This window comes from Aquarana catesbeiana, linkage group LG02, assembly GCF_042186555.1.
Source record: "Aquarana catesbeiana isolate 2022-GZ linkage group LG02, ASM4218655v1, whole genome shotgun sequence".
Lineage (NCBI taxonomy): Eukaryota > Metazoa > Chordata > Amphibia > Anura > Ranidae > Aquarana > Aquarana catesbeiana.
In genome coordinates, this window is record NC_133325.1 from 192,948,846 (window position 1) to 192,969,473 (window position 20,628).

The 20,628-nt window shown below is 40.9% G+C and overlaps 2 protein-coding genes across 2 annotated transcripts in view; one reads left to right on the plus strand and one right to left on the minus strand.

Moving 5' to 3' along the window:
- RB1 (RB transcriptional corepressor 1) overlaps window positions 1–20,628 on the minus strand; it is a 276,848-nt gene that overhangs the window by 74,038 nt on the left and 182,182 nt on the right. The gene's annotated exons all lie outside the window — the stretch shown is intronic.
- LPAR6 (lysophosphatidic acid receptor 6) lies at window positions 14,492–17,134 on the plus strand. The gene has a single exon (XM_073614117.1). The coding sequence runs from the start codon at window positions 15,159–15,161 to the stop codon at window positions 16,191–16,193; it is 1,035 nt and encodes a 344-aa protein (XP_073470218.1). The 5' UTR covers window positions 14,492–15,158; the 3' UTR covers window positions 16,194–17,134.

Genomic DNA, 20,628 nt, shown 5'->3' on the forward strand with positions numbered 1-20,628 from the left:
TGGGGCACTATGTCTATTCCCCTCCCTCCCAGGAACACCAATGGGGCACAATGTCTATTCCCCTCCCTCCCAGGAACACCAATGGGGCACAATGTCTATTACCCTCCCTCCCAGGATCACCAATGGGGCACTATATCTATTCCCCTCCCTCCCAGGAACACCAATGGGGCACTATTCACCCCCTCCCAGGAACACCAATGGGGCACTATTCCCCCCCTCCCAGGAACACCAATGGGGCACTATGTCTATTCCCCTTCTACTATTCCAGGCAGCCACCCCCCCCCCCGGAACACCAACGATGGGGCACCCCCCCTCCCCTCCCCAGGAATACTGTTAGGATGTGGCACTGGTCATAAAAATGTACTGTTTTTAATGTGTTATTATTAGCGGCTACCTTTCACAATGGATGTGCAGCTCGGCTCTCCTCGCGGCTTCTCACCCTCGCCTCTCTGTTCCCTCGAGGCAGCGGGCGGGGCTGACATCAGCGAGGAGGAGAAGGAGAGGCACGCTGCGGACGTGCAGCGGCGCAGACGTGCCTGGTCACAAACGGCGGCGCCGAGGACACAGGAGGGAGGATTTATTTAAACGGATGGACAGAAGGAAGGTGCGGACCCACTAATCGATAATGAAAATCGTTGACAACGATTTTCATTATCGATTAGTCGTTTCAGCCCTACCATTGTGTGCTCCATACTTTAGAGGCGATCACCTCTGACCAGCACCCATGCACTTAAAGTGAATGTAAAGCTTTGATTATTTAAAAAAAACAAAAAAAAAAACAACAAACATGTCATACTTACCTCCACTGTGCAGCTCGTTTTTCACAGAGCGGCCCCGAACACCGTCTTCTGGAGTCCCTCGGCGGTGCTCGTGGCTCCTCCCCACATCAGATAACCCCCTAGGAGAAGCGCTCTCCCGGGGGAGTTACCTTGCGGGCGCTCTCCCAAGTCCATTATTTGGCGTCCATAGCGCGTCTCCGCCGGGTGAAGTTCCAGGGCACAGGTAAGTAAAATGGGGGGGGGGGACTAGTCACTGCCAGGTGTTTTTTCACCTTAAAGCATAGGATGCATTAAGGTGAAAAAACACAAGGGTTTACAACCCCTTTAAGCCTCGTACACACAATGAGAAAACAGGACTAAAAATTCCGCTTTTGACACGATCGTACGATAATCAGATCATTAATACACAGCTATCATCAGAAATTTTCCGAAGGGACAAACACGTCAATTTTTCTCGTACGATACCAGATCATACCTTTTTCATTTAATCAGTACAGTTTTCATCTGAAAATACAATACAAATTCATTACATCACTTCCAAAAATAATATCTGTCGTACGAGAATCTTTGTACTTTAGTAACCTATTCACATTCGATATGGAGACTAGTATGCAAAAAAAACAAAAAACAGACGATCAATGATCCGATAATCTCATTGTGAACCTCTCTTATTTTCAATCTACACCTTTTCCCTGGGTCAGCTTATTGTCTCACACGGCTTTCAGTATAATTTCTACACTGACGACATCCAAATCTCTCTCTCCACCCATCAACTCACTCCATCAATCTCCTCACACGTCACTAACTTACTAACAAACACATCTGTCTGTAAGTCACACCACTTCCTCAAACTCAACTTGTCCAAAACCGAGCTCATAATATTTCCTCCCCTCTTTCCCTGACTTCTCTGTCAAGAGCAATGGCACAACCATCCATCCATCCCCACATGCCAGGTTTCCAGGTGTTATCATGGGCTCGGAACTCTTTCGGCCCCACAACCAATACCTTTCCAAAGCTTGCCGCCTCAACCTCTGCAACATCTCCAAACTACGTCCCTTTCTAAACAATGAAACCACAAAGCCGATTTACTCCCCGATTATCTCTCGCCTCGACTACTGCAACTCCCTCCTCATTGGCTTACCTTTAAATAGACTATCCCCCCTTCAGTCCATCATCAATGCTGCTGCCAGACTCATCCACCTTACAAACTGCTCAGCGTCTGCAGCCCCTCTCTGCCAATCCCTTTATTGGCTGCCACTCACCCAACCAATTAAATTCAAAATATTAACAATAAGTTACAAAGCCATCCACAACTCTGCCCCCAGCTACATCACTAGCCTAGTTTTCAAAATACCAACCAAATTGTCCTCTCTGTTCCTTCCAAGACCTCCTGCTCTCTAGCTCCCTCATCACCTCCTCCCATATTCACCTCCAGGACTTCTCCCGAGCCTCTCCCATCCTCTGGAATACCCTACCCCAATCTGTCAGACTATCTCCAAATCTATCTACTTGTAAGTGATCTCTGAAAACCTCTCTTCGGAGAACCCTACCCTGCCTCCACCTAACGGTTCTCTTATTTTCTTCATCAGCTCATCCCCCAGTTATTACTCCTTCTCGTATCAGTTGACCCTCCCTCCTAGATTGTAAGCTCTAACGAGCAGGGCCCTCTGATCCTCCTCTATTGAGCTGTATTGTAATTATACTGTCTGCCTACTGTTGTAAAGCGCTGTGCAAAATTTTGGCGCTATATAAATCCTGTATAATAATAATAATAATAATAATAGGCTTCACACTACAGCTTCATCACATGGGAGAGGGCGCAATTATATTTCGCTGCAAAAGATTTTCCTGCAAGTCCACAATCTATATAGTTGCTTCCGATACAATATTCAATTGTGAAAAATTAATCTCAAATTGGCAGCATCAATGTCACATCTTTTAAAGTCTCCAGCACGCAGGAAGAGGTTTGTAGCTGCTAACCACTTCACTTTCTAAATTATAGAGTTGCAGTATTATTAAAAGTCTAATGAATGACTGTATTAACCACTTCAGCTCTGGAAGATTTACCACCCTTCCTGACCAGGACATTTGTTTGCTATGAGGCACTGCGTTACTTTAATTGCGTGGTCGTGTGACACAGTACCCATTTAAAATTGATGTACTTTTTTACCCACATACAGTATAGAGCTTTCTTTTGGTGGTATTTGATTACCTCCGCAGTTTTTTTTTTTGTGCTATAAACAAAAAAAAAAAGACCGACCATTTTGAAAAAAAAAAAAAAAACAAAAACATTTTTTACTTTCTGCTATAAAACACAGCCAATAAAAAAAAAAAAAAAAAAAAAAAATGTAAAAAAAATTTTCTTCATCAATTTAGGCCAATAGTCTGTTACATATTTTTGGTAAAAAAAAAAAAAAAAAAAAAAAAAAGTTTTATATTGTTTTGCACAAAAGTTATTGTGTCTACAAACTATGGAAAACGTTTAATTATTTTTTTTTTCAATTTTTTACTAGTAATGGCGGTGATCAGCGATTTATAGCGGGACTGCGATATTGCGGCAGACAGTTGGACAGTGACACCAATACAGTGATCAGTACTAAAAATATGCACTGTCCCTGTACTGACACTGGCTGGGAAGTAGTTATCAGGGGCGATCAAAGGGTTAAATCTGTACCTAGCTAGGGATTTTGTGTACTTTGGGACTGGGAGGTGCTTTTACTAGGGGAAGGTATGGATCCATGTCCCTGCTTTGCAGAAACACAGGATCCATGTCTTCCCTACTGACAGAACGGCAATCTGTCTTGTTTACATAGGCAGACTGCCGTTCTGCCTGTGTACCGAACATAAGAGTCTGCATACTCGCCCCAGACACGAAAGTGCAGGATCATGTGTATATACACAGTACGTAATCCTTCAAACAGCAGCAGCCCTGTAGCAGTAAAACTGCTACAGGGCGGTCGTAAAGTGGTTACAACTGGGTTTGCTGCGGTCTGTTCCTATTCTACTCTTTTTCCCTTCCACCTATACCTATCCCCTTCATACCCTCTCAAAAAATGTTAAAAAAAAAAGTCTTCATAAATTTTGGCCGAAGTGTATTCTGCTACATCTCTATGGTTAAAAAAACCCAGTAAGGGTGGATTAATTGGTTTCTGTGAAAGTTATAGCATCTACAAATTATATACTGGAATTTTTTTTTACATACACTAGTAATGGCAGTGATCAGCAACTTATAGTGGGACTGATAGTGTGGCAGGCAACCTGACACTGACACCAGCATCACCAGTAACACTACTGCCACTGTACTAATGACACTGGCTGGGAAAGGGTTAACCTCTGGGGCAATCAAAGTGTTAACCGTGTGCCTAAAATGTGTAATATGTGCTGCTTTTACTAAGAGATGCAACTGTTTAATCTCCCTGCTTTGTAGAGAAAAAACAGCCACATCTCTGCTCTGTGTACAGAGCCCTGTGTTTTTAGTAAACCTTCAGCCTTTAGAACTTCTAAAATAATTGGTGCAATGATTAGCATTTAGACGCATTAAAGTCTAGTTAACCCTGAAAAGCCTTAAAATTTTCAAGTGGCAGGTTACAGAAGCTGGACTCTGAAATTTCTATCAGGAAAAGGGGCACATATATATTTGGAAATAATAAAAACAGCTCTATTAAATCAATTTTCACTTTTTAGTAAGAATGCATCTCTTAAAGGATCACTTTTTTAGGAAAAAAAAGTAAAATTCACATTTTATTTATTTTTTTTTTTCAGGTAAAAAAAAAATAAAATGTGCATTTATTTGTTTATTTTTGGAGCCTGTGTGTAAAGCATTGCAGATTACTGGTGCAATGCAGGTCTCCTGCAGATCTGTCAGTGTATCTATACGCTCGTACATAATGTACAGGCCAGCAGATACAATCTGACAGGAAGAATCAATGAATTGAGAACTACAAGCCGACAATCGGAAAGGGAATCGTGGCTTTTAGCTCATTCATATACAGAGCTGTGTGAATGAATGACGCGACCATGTGGGTGGAGCCCCGCACGGCCATGCCGATTTCAAAAAGTGACAGCTAGTATGGGGAACTTCGCCCGATTCCCCCTCCCTGTGACAGCAGTACGGGAAAGAGACTGCAGCATTAGGGACATGACATATATGTTCCACCCTAAAAATGCGTGGAATATGTAACCTGTTCCCAAAGGTGAACTTATCCTTTAACTGAGATTTACTATAACATTTTTATTTCAACCTTTTGTAAAGACCCAAGGCCTTAAAAAGGTTACAAACTTTACATGTGGTTAAATGCAACTTTTTTTTTTAGGTTTCAACTATCAAAAATTCATTGCAAAATGCGGCCAGTTTCAGAAAGAGAAAAAAAAAAAAAAGTAAAAACCTAACACATATACAGTTTCTGCTAGAATAAACAGAAAATGTATCATGTTATACAAACAGCAAAGCTTTCCTTACTTAGCACAGTGTACGTTAGTCGTCTCTGCAAATATTTCCATTTTGAGGTCACAGCATAACATGTCCTTTGACACACACTTCACACTTTGGGAAGAACTGTGCACCGCAAGTGATGTTTAAATACTTCACTGCTAAAACTGGATACGGAGGGGAGCAAAAATCAGTGATACACTCATAAGGCACTGGAAAAAAAAAATGATGTACAACACTGACAGTTACCATCATGTATGGAGTGCTTTATAGCCTGGGCTTTCATCAGAGGAGGACTATAGTCACATTGTGTTGGGTAAATTCAGGCCAAATCATCAGGTTTGTTTTATTCCCATTACCTGTCACAGTATATAATTTATTTTCCTTCACTTCTTTGCTACTCTGTAAACAAAAGTTCTGTCACAAACTTTTTTATGCAATATTGCAATGTTGTGAAATAAAATAAACCTACCTGCTTGCAGCAATCTCCAGCATATAGAAAATGAGTTGTGCATGCGCACCTCAGCTTACATCACTGCCACGCTCCCTGTGTGCTGGGATGGCCGACTCCTGCGCATGAATGACATCCTCCCATGCCAGACAATGAAGACAGCTGAAGACAGGCACCCAGAAGAAGATGCCAGGGAGTTTTGTGGACCATTGAAGAAAAGGTAAGTTTAGCTAACTTAAGTGCAGGAATCGGAAGAAAACACGGAAGTCCTGATGGATGCCCAGGGTGCTTACAGCTATAACCTTCATGCTCCTGCCATAAGCCAGGAGAATATCACACTTGGTCAAAGCTGTGCACTTACTATTCACTTCACAAGTGTGGCCTTCTAAGCAGTTGGTGTCTCATAAGGAGCCTAGCCAATACAGTGTAAAGGAGTCAGCTTCTCAGTAAAATCTCAGTAAAAACAAAGCTGCTACTTTATCTATTACCCCATTCTGTCTAATCTGTCTCTGCTGGGTATAAAAGTATGGAGGAACATGTGACTTAAGCTGCCCATAGACTATTCCAATCTCAGCCAGTTCAGCAGGAACCAGCCAAAGTTCGAACCATGTATGGGCAGGCTGAATGTACCCAAGTAGACCAATCAGTCAACACAATGGCTCCCCGGGAGGGGATTCCCCCATCAACACAGACTGTGCTGATGGGTGAAATTGAGTGATTTTCCTTTCTGCAAGCCATATTTGCAGGAAATTAAAAAGCTCCGTCTATGGCCGGCCTTAAGCCTCTTGCACACAGGGGGGTAAAAATAAAAGCCACATTTTTTACTGATTTGAAATTAGATGCATTGTTATCTATGGAACAATGCACACAGCAGAGTAAAGATCAGCAATACAGTGAGGAGTAGAGTCGAGAAAAAAAAAAAAGTTTTACATCGGGGTGCAGCCATTTATGCGCATTTTTAGACTCGTTAAAGAATCGAGATCGCGATTCAACCCCCCCTCACGATCTTAACATAGCATTTCCTCGATTCAGTGCAGAGAGTTCTCTGCTCAAGCCGACAGCTGTCAAAAAAAAAAAAAGACAGCCTGCCAAGTTTATCACAACATGCTTAGGAGATAAAGGGAAACATTGTAACATTTTGTTCTTTTAGATCAAAGGAATGAACTTCTGTCTTTAGCCGCAGTTTAACCACTTAAAGTCTAAAAACTTTTTCTGACACTTGTTGCTTACAAGGTAAAAATCAGTATTTTTTGCTAGAAAATTACTTAGAACCCCCACATATTATATATATTTTTTTAAGCAGAGACCCTAGAGAATAAAATGGTGGTTGTTGAAATATTTTATGTCATCCTCTGGAACTCACTACCCCAATCTGTCAGACTGTCTCCAAATGTATCCACTTTTAGGCGATCCCTGAAAACTTTTCTCTTCAGAGAAGCCTATCCTGCCTCCATCTAACAACTGCACTATTTTCTCCATTAGCTCATCCCCCACAGCTATTACCCTTTTGTATAACTTGACCCTTCCTCCTAGATTGTAAGCTCTAGGGCCCTCTGATTCCTCCTGTATTGAATTGTATTGTACTTGTACTGTCTGCCCTAATGTTGTAAAGCGCTGCGTAAACTGTCGGCGCTATATAAATCCTGTATAATAATAATGTCACACTGTTTTTGCGCAGCAGTCTTTCAAACGCAATATTTTTGGAAAAAATACACTAATGAATTTAAAAAAAAAATGAAATAAAGTTAGCCCTTTTTTTGTATAATGTATAAGATGATGTTACGCTGCGAGACTCGTGATCTTTATTCTAAACAAAAAAAATTGTGATTCTCATTTTAGCCAGAATCGTGCAACTCTAACTAGCAGTGAGTTTTACTCCTCTATACGCTTCAATGCCTATACGAATGTTTACACTAGGTCTTTATGAAACATTTTACTCAGGACCTGTCAACAACAGCAAGTGATTGTGCCCATGTGCAACTGGCCTTAGGCTGGGAACACACGGGCCAAATATCAGCCGGTTGAACAGAAGACATCCTACATTTGGGCGGTGTGTACAGAAGTCTGACCAGCTTTTGTTGAAGGGACATGCTGGAAAACCAGCATTCGATCTATACTGGAGGCCTACAGCTGCAAGCTCTGATCAGTGTGTTCTGGTGGGGGGTGGGGGGGGAGCAGTCCCCCTGTCAGAACACAAAGGCACAGCGGGGGAGATTGCTGCGTGAACATCGCTTGTGTTAGTACAGTGATTTTTTTTTTTTACGTTTAGGTTTGAGCCTTACTCTACATGAGCCCAGAGCGGTCAAACCCTGTCCCTTTTATGCAAGATGGCTCAACATTTAAGCCGACCATACATGGATTGAAATTCAGCCAGTTCAGCAGGGACTAGCCGACTTTCGAGCCACATATGGGCACCTAACTGTACACAAGTCGACGATGGATCAATTTGTGTACAACCAATTTGTTGGGCTTTTCCCAAACGATTAGTGCCACTTGCTATAAGCCAGCAACACCAATAATTGTGTTCTTCTGGCAGGGAAGGCTCAGAACAAAACAGCGCTGTGGGAGAGATTCCCCCATCAACACTAAACATGTTGATGGGGGAATCAAGCTTATCTTTCTTACCACCCGTGGTGGAAGGAAAGAAAATTGCATAATGCACTGCCCGCTTTGCAGTGTCAGCCCTAGAATAGCATGGACAAGAACAACCATTAGATGCGAAAATGCCAATACAATATTAACAGTTTCAAAGTACAAAGCATAAAATGTATAGAAAGTTGAATATTTAACCAATACTGAAAAAAGTTGAGCAGTTAAAGAGGTTTTGCTGATAAATATACCTTTTATGGAATCCAAACTGAAATTAAAAAGTTTATCATCAAGTATGAAAAATATGGATGGTAGCTGACAGCAACAGGTTGCACGCGTCCTTTTTTAAACCCCACTTTTTGCATACGGCACATAATTACTGTGTTCAGACAGAGGCATGACTTATGTTCACATTAGTCCCATCTACTACAATAATTATTCCTCTCCAGTGCATAAAAATGCAAATATTATTTGCATTTCTTTCTGAAACACTGTCAGAATCATCACCTACTATCCAGTCTATGGTATTAGTGGAATAACTATTTGTGTATCAAATACTCTTCATTAACAAACAAGTTGGAGTTCATTCATACCAGAATGCATGCATCAACATGCACAAACATGCCTTTTAGTTATGTTGCATTTTTGAAAGACCCAATCTGACCTGAATAGCAAACTACAGGTCAATGCACGTAACGTGCACCATGCAAGACCACATTAAAGTGAACAGACACTATTGAAAATCATAGATTCTCTTGCTATAAAATAGAGCAAAATGCAGGACCACAGTCTGGGGTATAAATAAGCCCTTAATAAAAAAATTACAAGATACCTACCTCAACTTCAGCACCGGCAAATGAAAAACAACAACAACAAATAGTCCTGCAAAACAAGATGGTGTGAACGTGTGGAACCCCTTTTGTTTATGACCATAAAAGTACACTGGTGTTAGATACTGAAGACATCCAGTGGTATTTGCATAGCTTTGGGGATTCCTTGTGTTTCTACAATTATCCTGAACTAAACAATTCTTTTTACATACTAAAAATATATTCGCCTTGTTTTCCCCCTTATGTGGATATGTAACATCAGAAAAGGCCTTTAGAAATTACTGCTATACAATTATGCTTATGTTTACGTCTAAGGCTTAATGTACACGGGACGTTTTTACAACCTCTCCTGAACGATTTAATTTGACAGATAGTAATAACGTCCGTTTTGCCACGTTTACATGCTGCATTTGCGTTTAGAAGAGTTTAAAAAAAAAAAAAATGTTTTTTTTTTTCAAAATAGCCAAAAACGAAAAAAACGCCTGTAAACGAAAAAAACGCCTGTAAACGAAACGCAGCTAAAAGCGAGTTACCGCGTTTAGCGCTTGAAATGCCTCTAAACTCAGCCTCTGAACTCATCTTTTTGCTTTCCAAAAAAGGCCTCTAATCTCAACTGCCTAAAAACGCCACTAAAACGAACCTGTGTACATGTACTGATAAGATAACATTGGATGAGTTCAGGGGCAGCTGAAAAAAGCATCCAACTGCCTCTGAACGTCCGTTTACCAGCAGCAGTGTACATGAGGCCTAAGGCCTCATGTACACAGGACGCTGAGGCAACCTCTTCTGAACGATTTGTTGACAGCTTAAAACTGGGGTTTAAAAATGACCGTCAAGACCCCTTTCACACTGGATTGTTTTGCGGGCGCTATTGCACTAAAAATAGCACCTGCAAACCGACCTGAAACAGCCTCTGCTGTATCTCCAATGTGAAAGCCCCGAGGGCTTTCGCACTGAAGTGGTGCGCTTGCAGGACGGAAAAAAAACTCCTGCAAGCAGCATCTTAGGAGCAGTGAAGAAGCGGTATATTCATGGCTCCTGCCCACTGAAATCAATGGGTCAGCGTGGCTATACAGCGTTTTGCCATCGGTTTTAACCCTTTTTCGGCCGCCACCGGCCGAATAGCGCAGCTAAAAATATCGGCATTTTACCGCCGAAGCAGCCACCGCCCCAGTGTGAAACTGGCCTTAGCGGCATTTTGCCACGTTCACGTCTAGGAGCGTTTATTTAAGATATCATCATAAGACCCTCCCAAGGCACAAAAAACTGTATTATTTAACTATTTCAGCCATTTTGTGAGACCAGAGTGAGTAGCAGCAGCTGAGAGATCAGCAGTGTACTTGTAGCTACCTCAATTTCGGTGCTTTTACTAAGGATCCCATAATGAGCATATATGAGGAAATTTAAAAAAGCCAAATATTAAATTTCATGCAACCATGTTTGATCAAGTCGGGGGTCAAACTTAATGGTGGGGTCATCTTGTTCAAATCTAACATATAGGTCAAATTCCAATTCTACTTTGGCTAACAGCAATGCTAGTGGTGTACTGGATTGGATCATGGGCTCATTAGGGGTATATAAATGGTCTATGAAGCATTGCAAGCAATTACAAGTTTTTAAAATATTTTTTTAGTGGTTTTTCATCATTTACGATCATTTTTAAGTTTTGAAATGTAAAAAAAAAAAAAAAATAATGTACCTTTGAAAACGCTTTTAAACTAAAACGCAGCTAGACACCGATACCACGTTTAGACGTGTTTGGCGTCGGAACTCATTTTTTTTGCCTTCAAAGAAAAGCCTCTAAAAAGGCAACTGCCTAAAAACGACATTAAACGAACCTGTGTACATGTACACATAAGATAACACTGGATGAGTTTAGGGGCAGCTGAAAAAAGCAGCCAACTGCCTCTGAACATCTGTTTACCAGCAGCAGTGTACATGAGGCCTAATGGCCCGTACACATGATCCGAATATCGTACGAAAACAGTCGTCCCAGGAAGGCTCGTACGATATTCAGATCGTGCGTACACTACTTTCGACAGCCGATCACAACCGATCATCCGATATTATTTGATCGGACATACACAAAAATTTTCCTCGTACGATTTTCGTTTAGTCAGTATAGTTGTCGTCCAAAAATACAATACAAATACATTACAACACATGACATCACTTCCGATTTTTTTGTCTGTCGTACGAGAATTTTCGTGACCTTATTTAGCTATTCAATTTCTACTTGCGACTGTTAAGTGAGAACGGTTGTATGACTGGTCGTACGATATTCGGAACGTGTGTACGAGGCATTAGAGAAAGGTCGTCTTATATGAATTGGAGGTTGCATATATCGTGCATAAAAACAAACACAAGCAATTTACCAAGACTTCCACAAACTGCAAATTATAGTGGGTTACTACATGTTATTGAAAAGTAAATTGACTAGAGGATTCAAAGAAAAAATAAATAAATTCACTTTAGTTGAAGCCCATAATTTATTCAGTTACCGCGCCAAACAGCTCATCTAGCCCACAGATTGTGCAACCTCCAACAAGAGGTGGTTGGATGGGTACGATGGGTGGCTTGCTTTTTTTTTCTATTTTAATACAGAACCCCTAGGCCATTATTCAACCACAGAGGCACAGACCTCAATCCTCAGACATGTACTTTTGCATGTACATATATTCCACAGACTCCAGCACGCCATATGTGAGGAAAACAGGGACAGATTGAAAAAACTGAATATATGATATCCATAAGATTTTGTAGGCCACTTCACTGTTTAAGCATATCACTGCTACCTGAATAATATTTTTATTATTATTATACGGGATTTAATAATAACAAAATATTATTCCGGTAGCAGTGATATGCTAAAACAGTAAAGTGACCTACAAAATCTTATGGATATCATATATTCAGTTTTTTTCAATCTGAAAAAAAGCAAAAAACAGCAAGCAAAAAAGCTCATTGCTGCAAATCGTGCTTGCAAACACACCACATACTCAAGAAGTAAACATAAAACCACAAGGATAAAAGAATTAAAAACACAAGTTACACTTCTATAACAGACACTGGCTTATTTACACAGTGTGTAAAATGATGAGGCTGGAATTTGAAATAATGGCTTAACACATGTTTACCCTTCTCTGCAACCCAGATGTGTTCTGACCTGGTGATAAGTGGAAGGGCAGCTCAGGAAGGGCATGAGGTCAGCATGGATCTTATCTGGTCAAGGTGATACCTTTTTCTTCTACTTAAAGCCTTTTAAAACCTCCCCCAGTCTACAATCAAAATGTTTATGCCGGTATACACACTGCTTTTAAAGTGTGTCTAAAGCCAAAAAAACATATATAGTATTGCAGCTCACCAGTCCTTAAGATCTAGTGATTGCATTGTTAGTTTCCTTTTTTTATTTTTTTCCTTCTATTTACATTTGGTGATCATGTCATACTTCCTGTCCTAGGGTGACAATGCGCTCTCACTGCAGTGACTCTATGGAGGAGTAGTGTTGTCAACACTGGGCTGCTTGCGCCTGATGTGGACTACAAAACACCTCCCCTACATAACATAGGAACAAGGGGTTTTGTAGTCTACAGAGGAGACTAAGGTAGAGAGCATAACACCATATGAGATTTTAGTGCAGCAGAGAAAAACTGAAGTTAAAAGCTCACTTAATATCTGGCAGGATTACTGTGGGTATTATTTTGTACTTGCAGCATTTTTTTAAAGAGGCAAAACATAAAAATGCACATGTATAGCATTTTTATGTTTTGCCTTTTTTTTCTTCTCCATCCAGATCCACACTTGGCAGATGTCAGTCACTGACATCACGGAAAGTATTATTTTCATTTTATAAAAAGGGGCAATTGCAGTTTCAGGTAACCTCCCCAGCATGACTCTTTTGCCCCCTCATTATTTTTATTTATTTCAGGTACTTATATAATGGCGTCAATTTACGCAGCACTGTACATATATATATTGGGCATTCACATCAGTCCCTGCCCTCAAGGAGCTTACAATCTAAGGTCCCTAACTCACATTCATACATACACATACTAGGGACAATGTAGACAGGATCCAATTAATCTACCAGTATGTCTTTGGAGGAAACACACACACAGGCACAGGGAGAACATACAAACTCCAGGCAGGTGGTGGCATAGTTGGGTATTCGAACCGACAACCCTAGTCCTGCCAGGCGGATCTCAGATACAGGCTTCTGGCCATTAATCTATTGCCAACTACTCAAAAGCCAAAGTTGCAGTTGCAGTTGATTTTACAGCTCAAGGCATAAGCAGAGTTCTCAAAGTTAGAGAGATACCCTCTTATGCCAGTAACACCACCCCAAAAGCACATCCTCCCTTCCCCCCAAAATGGTTCCAAATGTGGCAGCGGGGGTAGGAGGCAGACAAGCAGAGCTACCCCTTTCAGGTGGAGCTCCGCTTTATGTTTTAACAAACATGTCATACTTACCTGCTCTGTGCAATGGTTATGTACAGAATGGCCCCAAACCTCCTCTTCTGGGGTCCCTGCTGCTCCTTCACCAAGCTGTGTGAGCACTTGCGCGGGCATGATCCTGAATCGGGCTAAGTGCGCCTATTGACACACAGCGCAGGTTTGTCCCACCCCAGGATTTGATTGACAGCAACAGAAGCTAAGGCTTCTGCTACTGTATCTATGTCCAGAGAGAGAGAGAGAGGGGGGGGGGGGGAGAGAGAGGGGGGGGAGAGAGAGGGGGGGAGAGAAAGAGGGGGGGAGAGGGGGAGAGAGAAAGAGGGGGGGAGAGGGGGAGAGAGAAAGAGGGGGGGAGAGGGGGAGAGAGAAAGAGGGGGGGAGAGGGGGAGAGAGAAAGAGGGGGGGAGAGGGGGAGAGAGAAAGAGGGGGGGGAGAGGGGGGAGAGAGAAAGAGGGGGGGGAGAGGGGGAGAGAGAAAGAGGGGGGGAGAGGGAAAGAGGGGGGGGGGGGAGAGAGAGAGAGAGAGAGAGAGAGAGAGAGAGAGAGAGAGAGAGAGAGAGAGAGAGAGAGAGAGAGAGAGAGAGAGAGAGAGAGAGAGAGAGAGAGAGAGAGAGAGAGAGAGAGAGAGAGAGAGACTGAGTTAGTGCTGGATTGATATCGGTCTCAGGGGGGTATTTGGGGAGGGGGCTGTGGTGAAGCTGACCATGGAGTTTTTATCTTAATGCAGAGAATGCATTAAAGGTTAAAAAAAAAGCCTTTACAATGAGTTTAATTTTTTTTTTTTTAACAGTAGTTAGAACGAGATGGAATAGAAGACATGTGGCAGGTTTCAAGCAGACTGCCTGAACAGTATGTCACAGCGAGAGTTAATTGATTGTTCAGAGCTATCTCGCTTGGTCTCAGGTATAGTCCCACAAGACTTTTATCACACAGTAGGCAACACAAGCAAACAATCTAGGCAGAGTCTAGCCTTTGTTTAGGACCAGCCTCTTCCTGTGTTATTCAGGCTTTTGTGTGAGAGTGCGCTCACAGGAGCAGAAGCCACCACAAGCATTACACCTCACACCAAGCTCTGGGACTTTCTTTCTGCTTAAAACTTTGCCTTGTGTGCTATATTCGCTCATCATTTTTACAGGAAACTTTGCTGGACAGCAGCAAATGAAAGTCCTCCTCTGAAGTTTGCATATTCAACAGAAACACGGCAAGACTGAAAATATACCTCTGTTTCTCAGCAATGGATCTTGTGCTGCTCTTGAAAATTACAGTATGCTTTACTTGCTTAATCTACTGCCACCTGGAATAAAAGGCGCAGAGCTGTAAAGGTAACACATATTTCTGAAACAGAGAATTCGACGGAAGTCATAAACTTCAATTGTGGAGATGCTAAGGATTGTAAATTTGCAAGTGGAACGTACAGTACATTGTGGAAACAAACTAACAGGAAAATCGCCCGAGTGATACCCGGAGCTGGTTTGTGATAATTTCTGCTGGACCTCACACCTCTGGATGACTGCAAGAGGAAGCTCCAAGCTGGCCGCACGTGTGCACAGGTAGATCAGTGACCGGTAAATACACAGCTCGACAAAGGGCTGGTACAATTCGCCTGACGTGTTTGGACTATTGTTGAAGATGGTAAATAACAGTACTACGCCGCACTGTCCAGTGGATGACGAATTTAAGTACATCCTGTATGGATGTATATTTAGCATGGTGTTTGTGCTTGGCCTGATTGCAAACTGCGTTGCTTTGTACATCTTTATCTGCACCTTAAAAGTAAGGAATGAAACCACAACGTACATGATAAATTTGGCCATTTCTGACCTCCTCTTTGTGTTTACACTGCCTTTTCGGATTTTCTACTTTGCGGCAAGGAACTGGCCTTTTGGAGACATACTGTGCAAGATATCGGTGACTCTGTTTTATACAAACATGTATGGAAGTATCTTGTTTCTCACTTGCATCAGTGTGGACCGTTTTTTAGCAATTGTACATCCATTTCGGTCAAAAACCATCAGGACAAAAATGAAGGCAAAAATTACATGTGGGCTGGTTTGGCTTATTGTGCTCACAGGCAGTGTCCCTGCAAGCTTTTTCAAAACAACAAATACAAAGACTAACAGCTCTTCAGAGACATGCTTTGAGAACTTCTCTAACGATACCTGGAGAACGTATCTATCGAAGATTGTCATTTTCATTGAAATCGTAGGTTTCTTCATCCCCCTCATACTCAATGTCTTCTGTTCAACCATGGTTTTAAGGACTCTGAAGAAGCCAGTGACCTTAAGCAGGAGCAAACTCAACAAAAGGAAGGTGCTATTGATGATCGTTGTTCACCTGGTAATCTTTTGCTTCTGTTTCATACCCTATAACATAAATCTGGTGCTTTACTCACTTATGAGAACTCAGGCTTTTAGCAACTGCTCGGTGCAAGCAGCAGTCAGGACTATGTATCCCATTACACTCTGCATAGCAGTATCAAACTGCTGCTTTGACCCCATTATTTACTATTTTACATCGGAGACCATTCAAAATTCTATCAAAAAGAGGAACCGTCTTATGAGGAAGGATTCACGTTTCTCTGAAACCATTGGATCAGACAATTTTATTCAGCATAACTTACAGTCTCTAAAAGCAAAAATATTTGAGAATGAGTCTACCATATGATAAATGGCAGCTTACTACAGTAGGTAAGCGTCTTTAGGCACTAACAAGCTAAATACTGGTTATACGAAAACTGGTATACTGTTCCATCACAAGGCATGTCTGTTTGGGGAAACTATGAGAAGCCCTAAATTAATGTTAGCAGTCTTTGGAGCTTTTGCACAAGGTGGCTGCATGGAGGTTACAGGGGTCTTACATCTGTTGGGGGATGGACACAACAGGATACACATGATGAAAAAATGGTGGATTCTTTCTTAAAACAGGAAAAGCCAACTAAAACCCCAACATAAATAAAATGTCAGTCCATGTCCTCATTATACTTCACTGGAGGTCTGGATCTTCTTAATATAGATTTACAATGGAAAATTTAAACAGTATTTTTCTAAAACAAATCCACTGCTGGTCACTCTGAAATAGATGTGGTTCCTTAAAAATATGGGTGCAGCCTTGGCTTATGATCTTCAACCCGCAGCAAGGTAAAGTCCACCAGTCGTATGATTAAAACGTGTGATATAGTTGAGCTGCCATCACCTCAACAGACATGAGGATAAATAAAAAAAAATAAAAAAGTCTTGCTTCTACTTAGTTGTTAGGAGGTTTCAGTATTTGCATGAACGGCTGCTGTTCACATATAGTATACATATTTAAAATGTGTTGCTGCTGAACAATTTACAAAGCAGCCAAGCTCTGTCTGCATATTTGGGAGTAAAAGAGTTGTAATAACAGTATCCTTCTTATAGAAGGCAAATTCATTTAGTATATTACTGAATGTGAGGATTGCATTTTACATGCCAAATGCCCTTTATAAACACTGTATATGTAAATTTAAATCTATTCTACTCTGTAGTGACTGAATTGTGAATGTATTTAAAGTTGGCACTTTAGACACAATGAAATGGTCAACTGCTGTTCTGTTCCATTAAAATATTGTCTTCAGAAGTAAAGCCTTTACGGTTATTAATTCCTAAATTGTTGCTCTCTACACTTTTATAATATGTGCAGTGCACACTATGGCGCACAGTTTGTACAAGGTAGCTAGCCATACACTGTTCAATTTCTGCTATCACAGTCATCATTGATGAATACAAATTAGCTTGTGTAAGGATACAAAGCACCAGTCACACTGTTGGCAACAAATATTTTTCAGCATGCTGGCAAATTCCTGAGGTTATTCGTTATATGGTTTTCTTTTCTATGCAAAATAGGAAGGTTTCTGTTATGTATGCATGGATTCAACTGTTGCATGCATTTGGTGCTCAGATTCTGACAAGAACAGTCAAAATGAACTCTTATGAAGTTAAACAGACTAGGAGATTGTGGGGATGATTTACTAAAACTGGAGAGCGAAAAATCTGATGTAGCTGGGCACTGTAGCCAATCAGCTTCTAACTTCAGCTTGTTCAATGAAGCTTTGACCATAAGGCCTTATGCACACTGGATGTTTTTACAGCTGCAGTTTTTGGCTTCTTTTTTTTTTTTCTGCAGCCAGTAAACTCCCCAGCATGTTATCCTATGTGTCCATGCACACATAGGCTGTTATCAATGTTTTCTGAATGTCTAGTGTGCATGTGGCCTAGAACCTAGAAGCTGATTGGTTCTATGCAGAGTTGCACCAGATTTAGCATTTTCCAGTTTTAGTAAGGCTGGCCATACATTATACAATTTTCTGGTACAATTTTCCATAACATTTATAAAAAAAAAAAAATACAATATAGATTAAACCTAAACACTTCCAATTTATATGCAATCAGGCAGGCCTTGGCACTACATAGTTGAAGGTAAATCTACAGGAAATTGAACAAGAAAATTGTGTAATATAAGGCCAGCTTAAATCAACCCCTGTGAGTCAAGCAATACGGTGAAGAGGGAGCTGCTCAAAAGAAATGGCAAAAAGCAAGGTGTGGCCGAGAATAAGAAAAACAAGTAAAACATGTGGAGACTTGAATATGTAATAGTCACCTAGTTTGTGTGCAGTTTAATGAAAACTTCAGATGTGCCAAAGTAAAAAGAGCTAGATTTGTGTAATATACAAGAGACCACTTACACCAGCTCAGTCAACTGCTATGCATTCAATGCATGCATGTTAATCAGAGCCAGCACTCCCTCCCCCTTGAAATATTAATATAAAACACAAAGGGCAGCACAGTGGTGTAGTGGTTAGTAGGGCTGGGGAAAAAAATCGATTCAAATCTTGAATCAAGTTGAGAGGTCAAATCGATTCAAAATTTAAGCAAATCGATTTTTTTAGATATTTTTTTTTTCACCGCGCGCCGGTCCTGAGGAGCTGTGGGCAGGAGCTTTTAGGTGAGGCCGCGACTTCAGCCTAGTCCGCAAGGCCGGACGCCGTGGACTAAGCCAAAGTGGCGGCCTCGCCTAAAAACTCCTGCTGGCAGCTCCTCAGGACCGGCGCGGTGTCCAAAAAAAAAAAAAAAAAACTCGATTCGAATCGTGAATCGAGTTTTTTTTTTAAGAAAATCGCTATTTTTTTTTTTTTTTTATTTTAGAAAATTGCCCAGCTGGTTCGAATCCCGACCACGACACCATCTGCCTGGAGTTTGCATGTTCTTCCTGTGCCTGTGTGGGTTTCCTCCCACACTCTAAAGACATGCTGGTAGGTTAATTGGATTCTAAAACTAAATCGGCCCTAGTATGTATGAATGTGCTGGGACCATAGGTTGTAAGTTCCTTGAGGGTAGAGACTGATGTGAATGTACAATGTATATGTAAAGCGCTGCGTAAATTGACAGCGCTATACAAGTACCTGAAATAAAATAAAGTGGAAGAAAAAAAATTAAATAAAAAGTACTGCATATTATTTAACTGGAAAAGGTTACAATTACAAGTTGTTCAATTTAATGACTTTGTCATTTTATTTCATGCGAGGCATTTATCAGGCTCAGCCCTTCAGTTTCTGAAATGCCTTTTATTTTTAATATCTTTAGTATTCAACATTAACATCTTTCAATAACTAGCATGAATGTTTAACTGGATGCTGTTAAGAAAGACCGGAATTGTGCAAAATATGGGCCGGTGATGAATCACTTTGTGAAGGAGTTTACAGCGGATAGGTTTTACTCACTGGGAAAGTCTGCTCTGTTAAGACATGCCAAAGATGCATTATCACTAAGTTCAAGCAACTCCCTTTTCCTTAAGGCAAATGGAGGAAAAAGGTGATGTGCACATGCAGGTCACTGTTCAAGTGGTTTATTCAGCTGAATGCTCTTCCCATACCATCCACCCACGTGCTTTCACTAATCAATTCAAGACCTGGTTTTGCAGAAGTTATTGCTCTTAGAACAAAAGCCTTCCTGCTGCAGGGTGTTTGCCCCGCCAAGCAGCTCGAGTCGCGCTCCTGTAATTTGGTTCATCTAAACAGGGCAGCACATAAAATTACTTTACAACCTAAATGCAGTAATATGCAAACATTTTTTTTTACATATTAGAATTTAAATTATAGTAGAAAGAGTAATACACATTTACAACAAATCTATTATTTATTAACGAATGCTTGGATGCACAGCAATATATTGACCAACTTAAACATTTTTACTAAATATGTCAGTGCCTGGATTAACAGTTAAAAAAAAAATAATTGTAAATTTCCCTGGTGCACTAGCATTTTGAATAGATGAATTGTCCAAAGGTTTGTCTCGACACACTGTATCATGCTGTGCAGATGCGTTGAATTGAAGATTTGAAAAAAGTGAGAGTCACTTTACCAATGATTACATAGGAATGCCAGAATTAATTTAGTAGGTAACAAGAAGGTCTGCACGGTTTGCCTTGCAATAGTGTAAACTTGCCTTACATGTGGCAGATTTACTGTAATGAGCAACAGAGTTTAAAGTGGAACTTCACTCTCCCAATCAACATTGATCATTTTTAATCCTCATGCTGCTAGCATTAGTAAACAGATGGTAAAGTAGATCATATTTACTTGTTTTAGACATTTTTTTTCTCATTTCTTCAGTTACTTCCTGGCTTCTTGTCTGAGCAAATTATGTTATACATCCCATGAGTCTTCAGGAGGGGAGGAGTTTTCTCAGGTAAACACACTCACCTGCATGCATGCTTGAGCTAAAGGCAGATGGATTCCAGGAAGTAAATGCTACATGAATCATTTGCCCTTACTCAAGATGGCATTGGCCAGAAATGCTAGTGAGATATTTTCAAAGTTATTTCTAAACAAAATAAAGCATGGATACATTGGGGAGTTTGCTTTAAAAATTAAAAATGAAATTGTGTTTTTGATTTGTGGTGTTTAGATGCAGTAAAGATCCGCTTTAAGTATGTGTTGGCAATGTAATGCTGACCTGGTCCACATTCATTTGCCATTTAGCAAAGCTCAATTCAAACCAGAAACAAGGTCACAAGGCCCCTCCATGACCACTCCTTCACCAAAGCTATAGGAGGCCACATTGCAGAAAGACTGAACCTG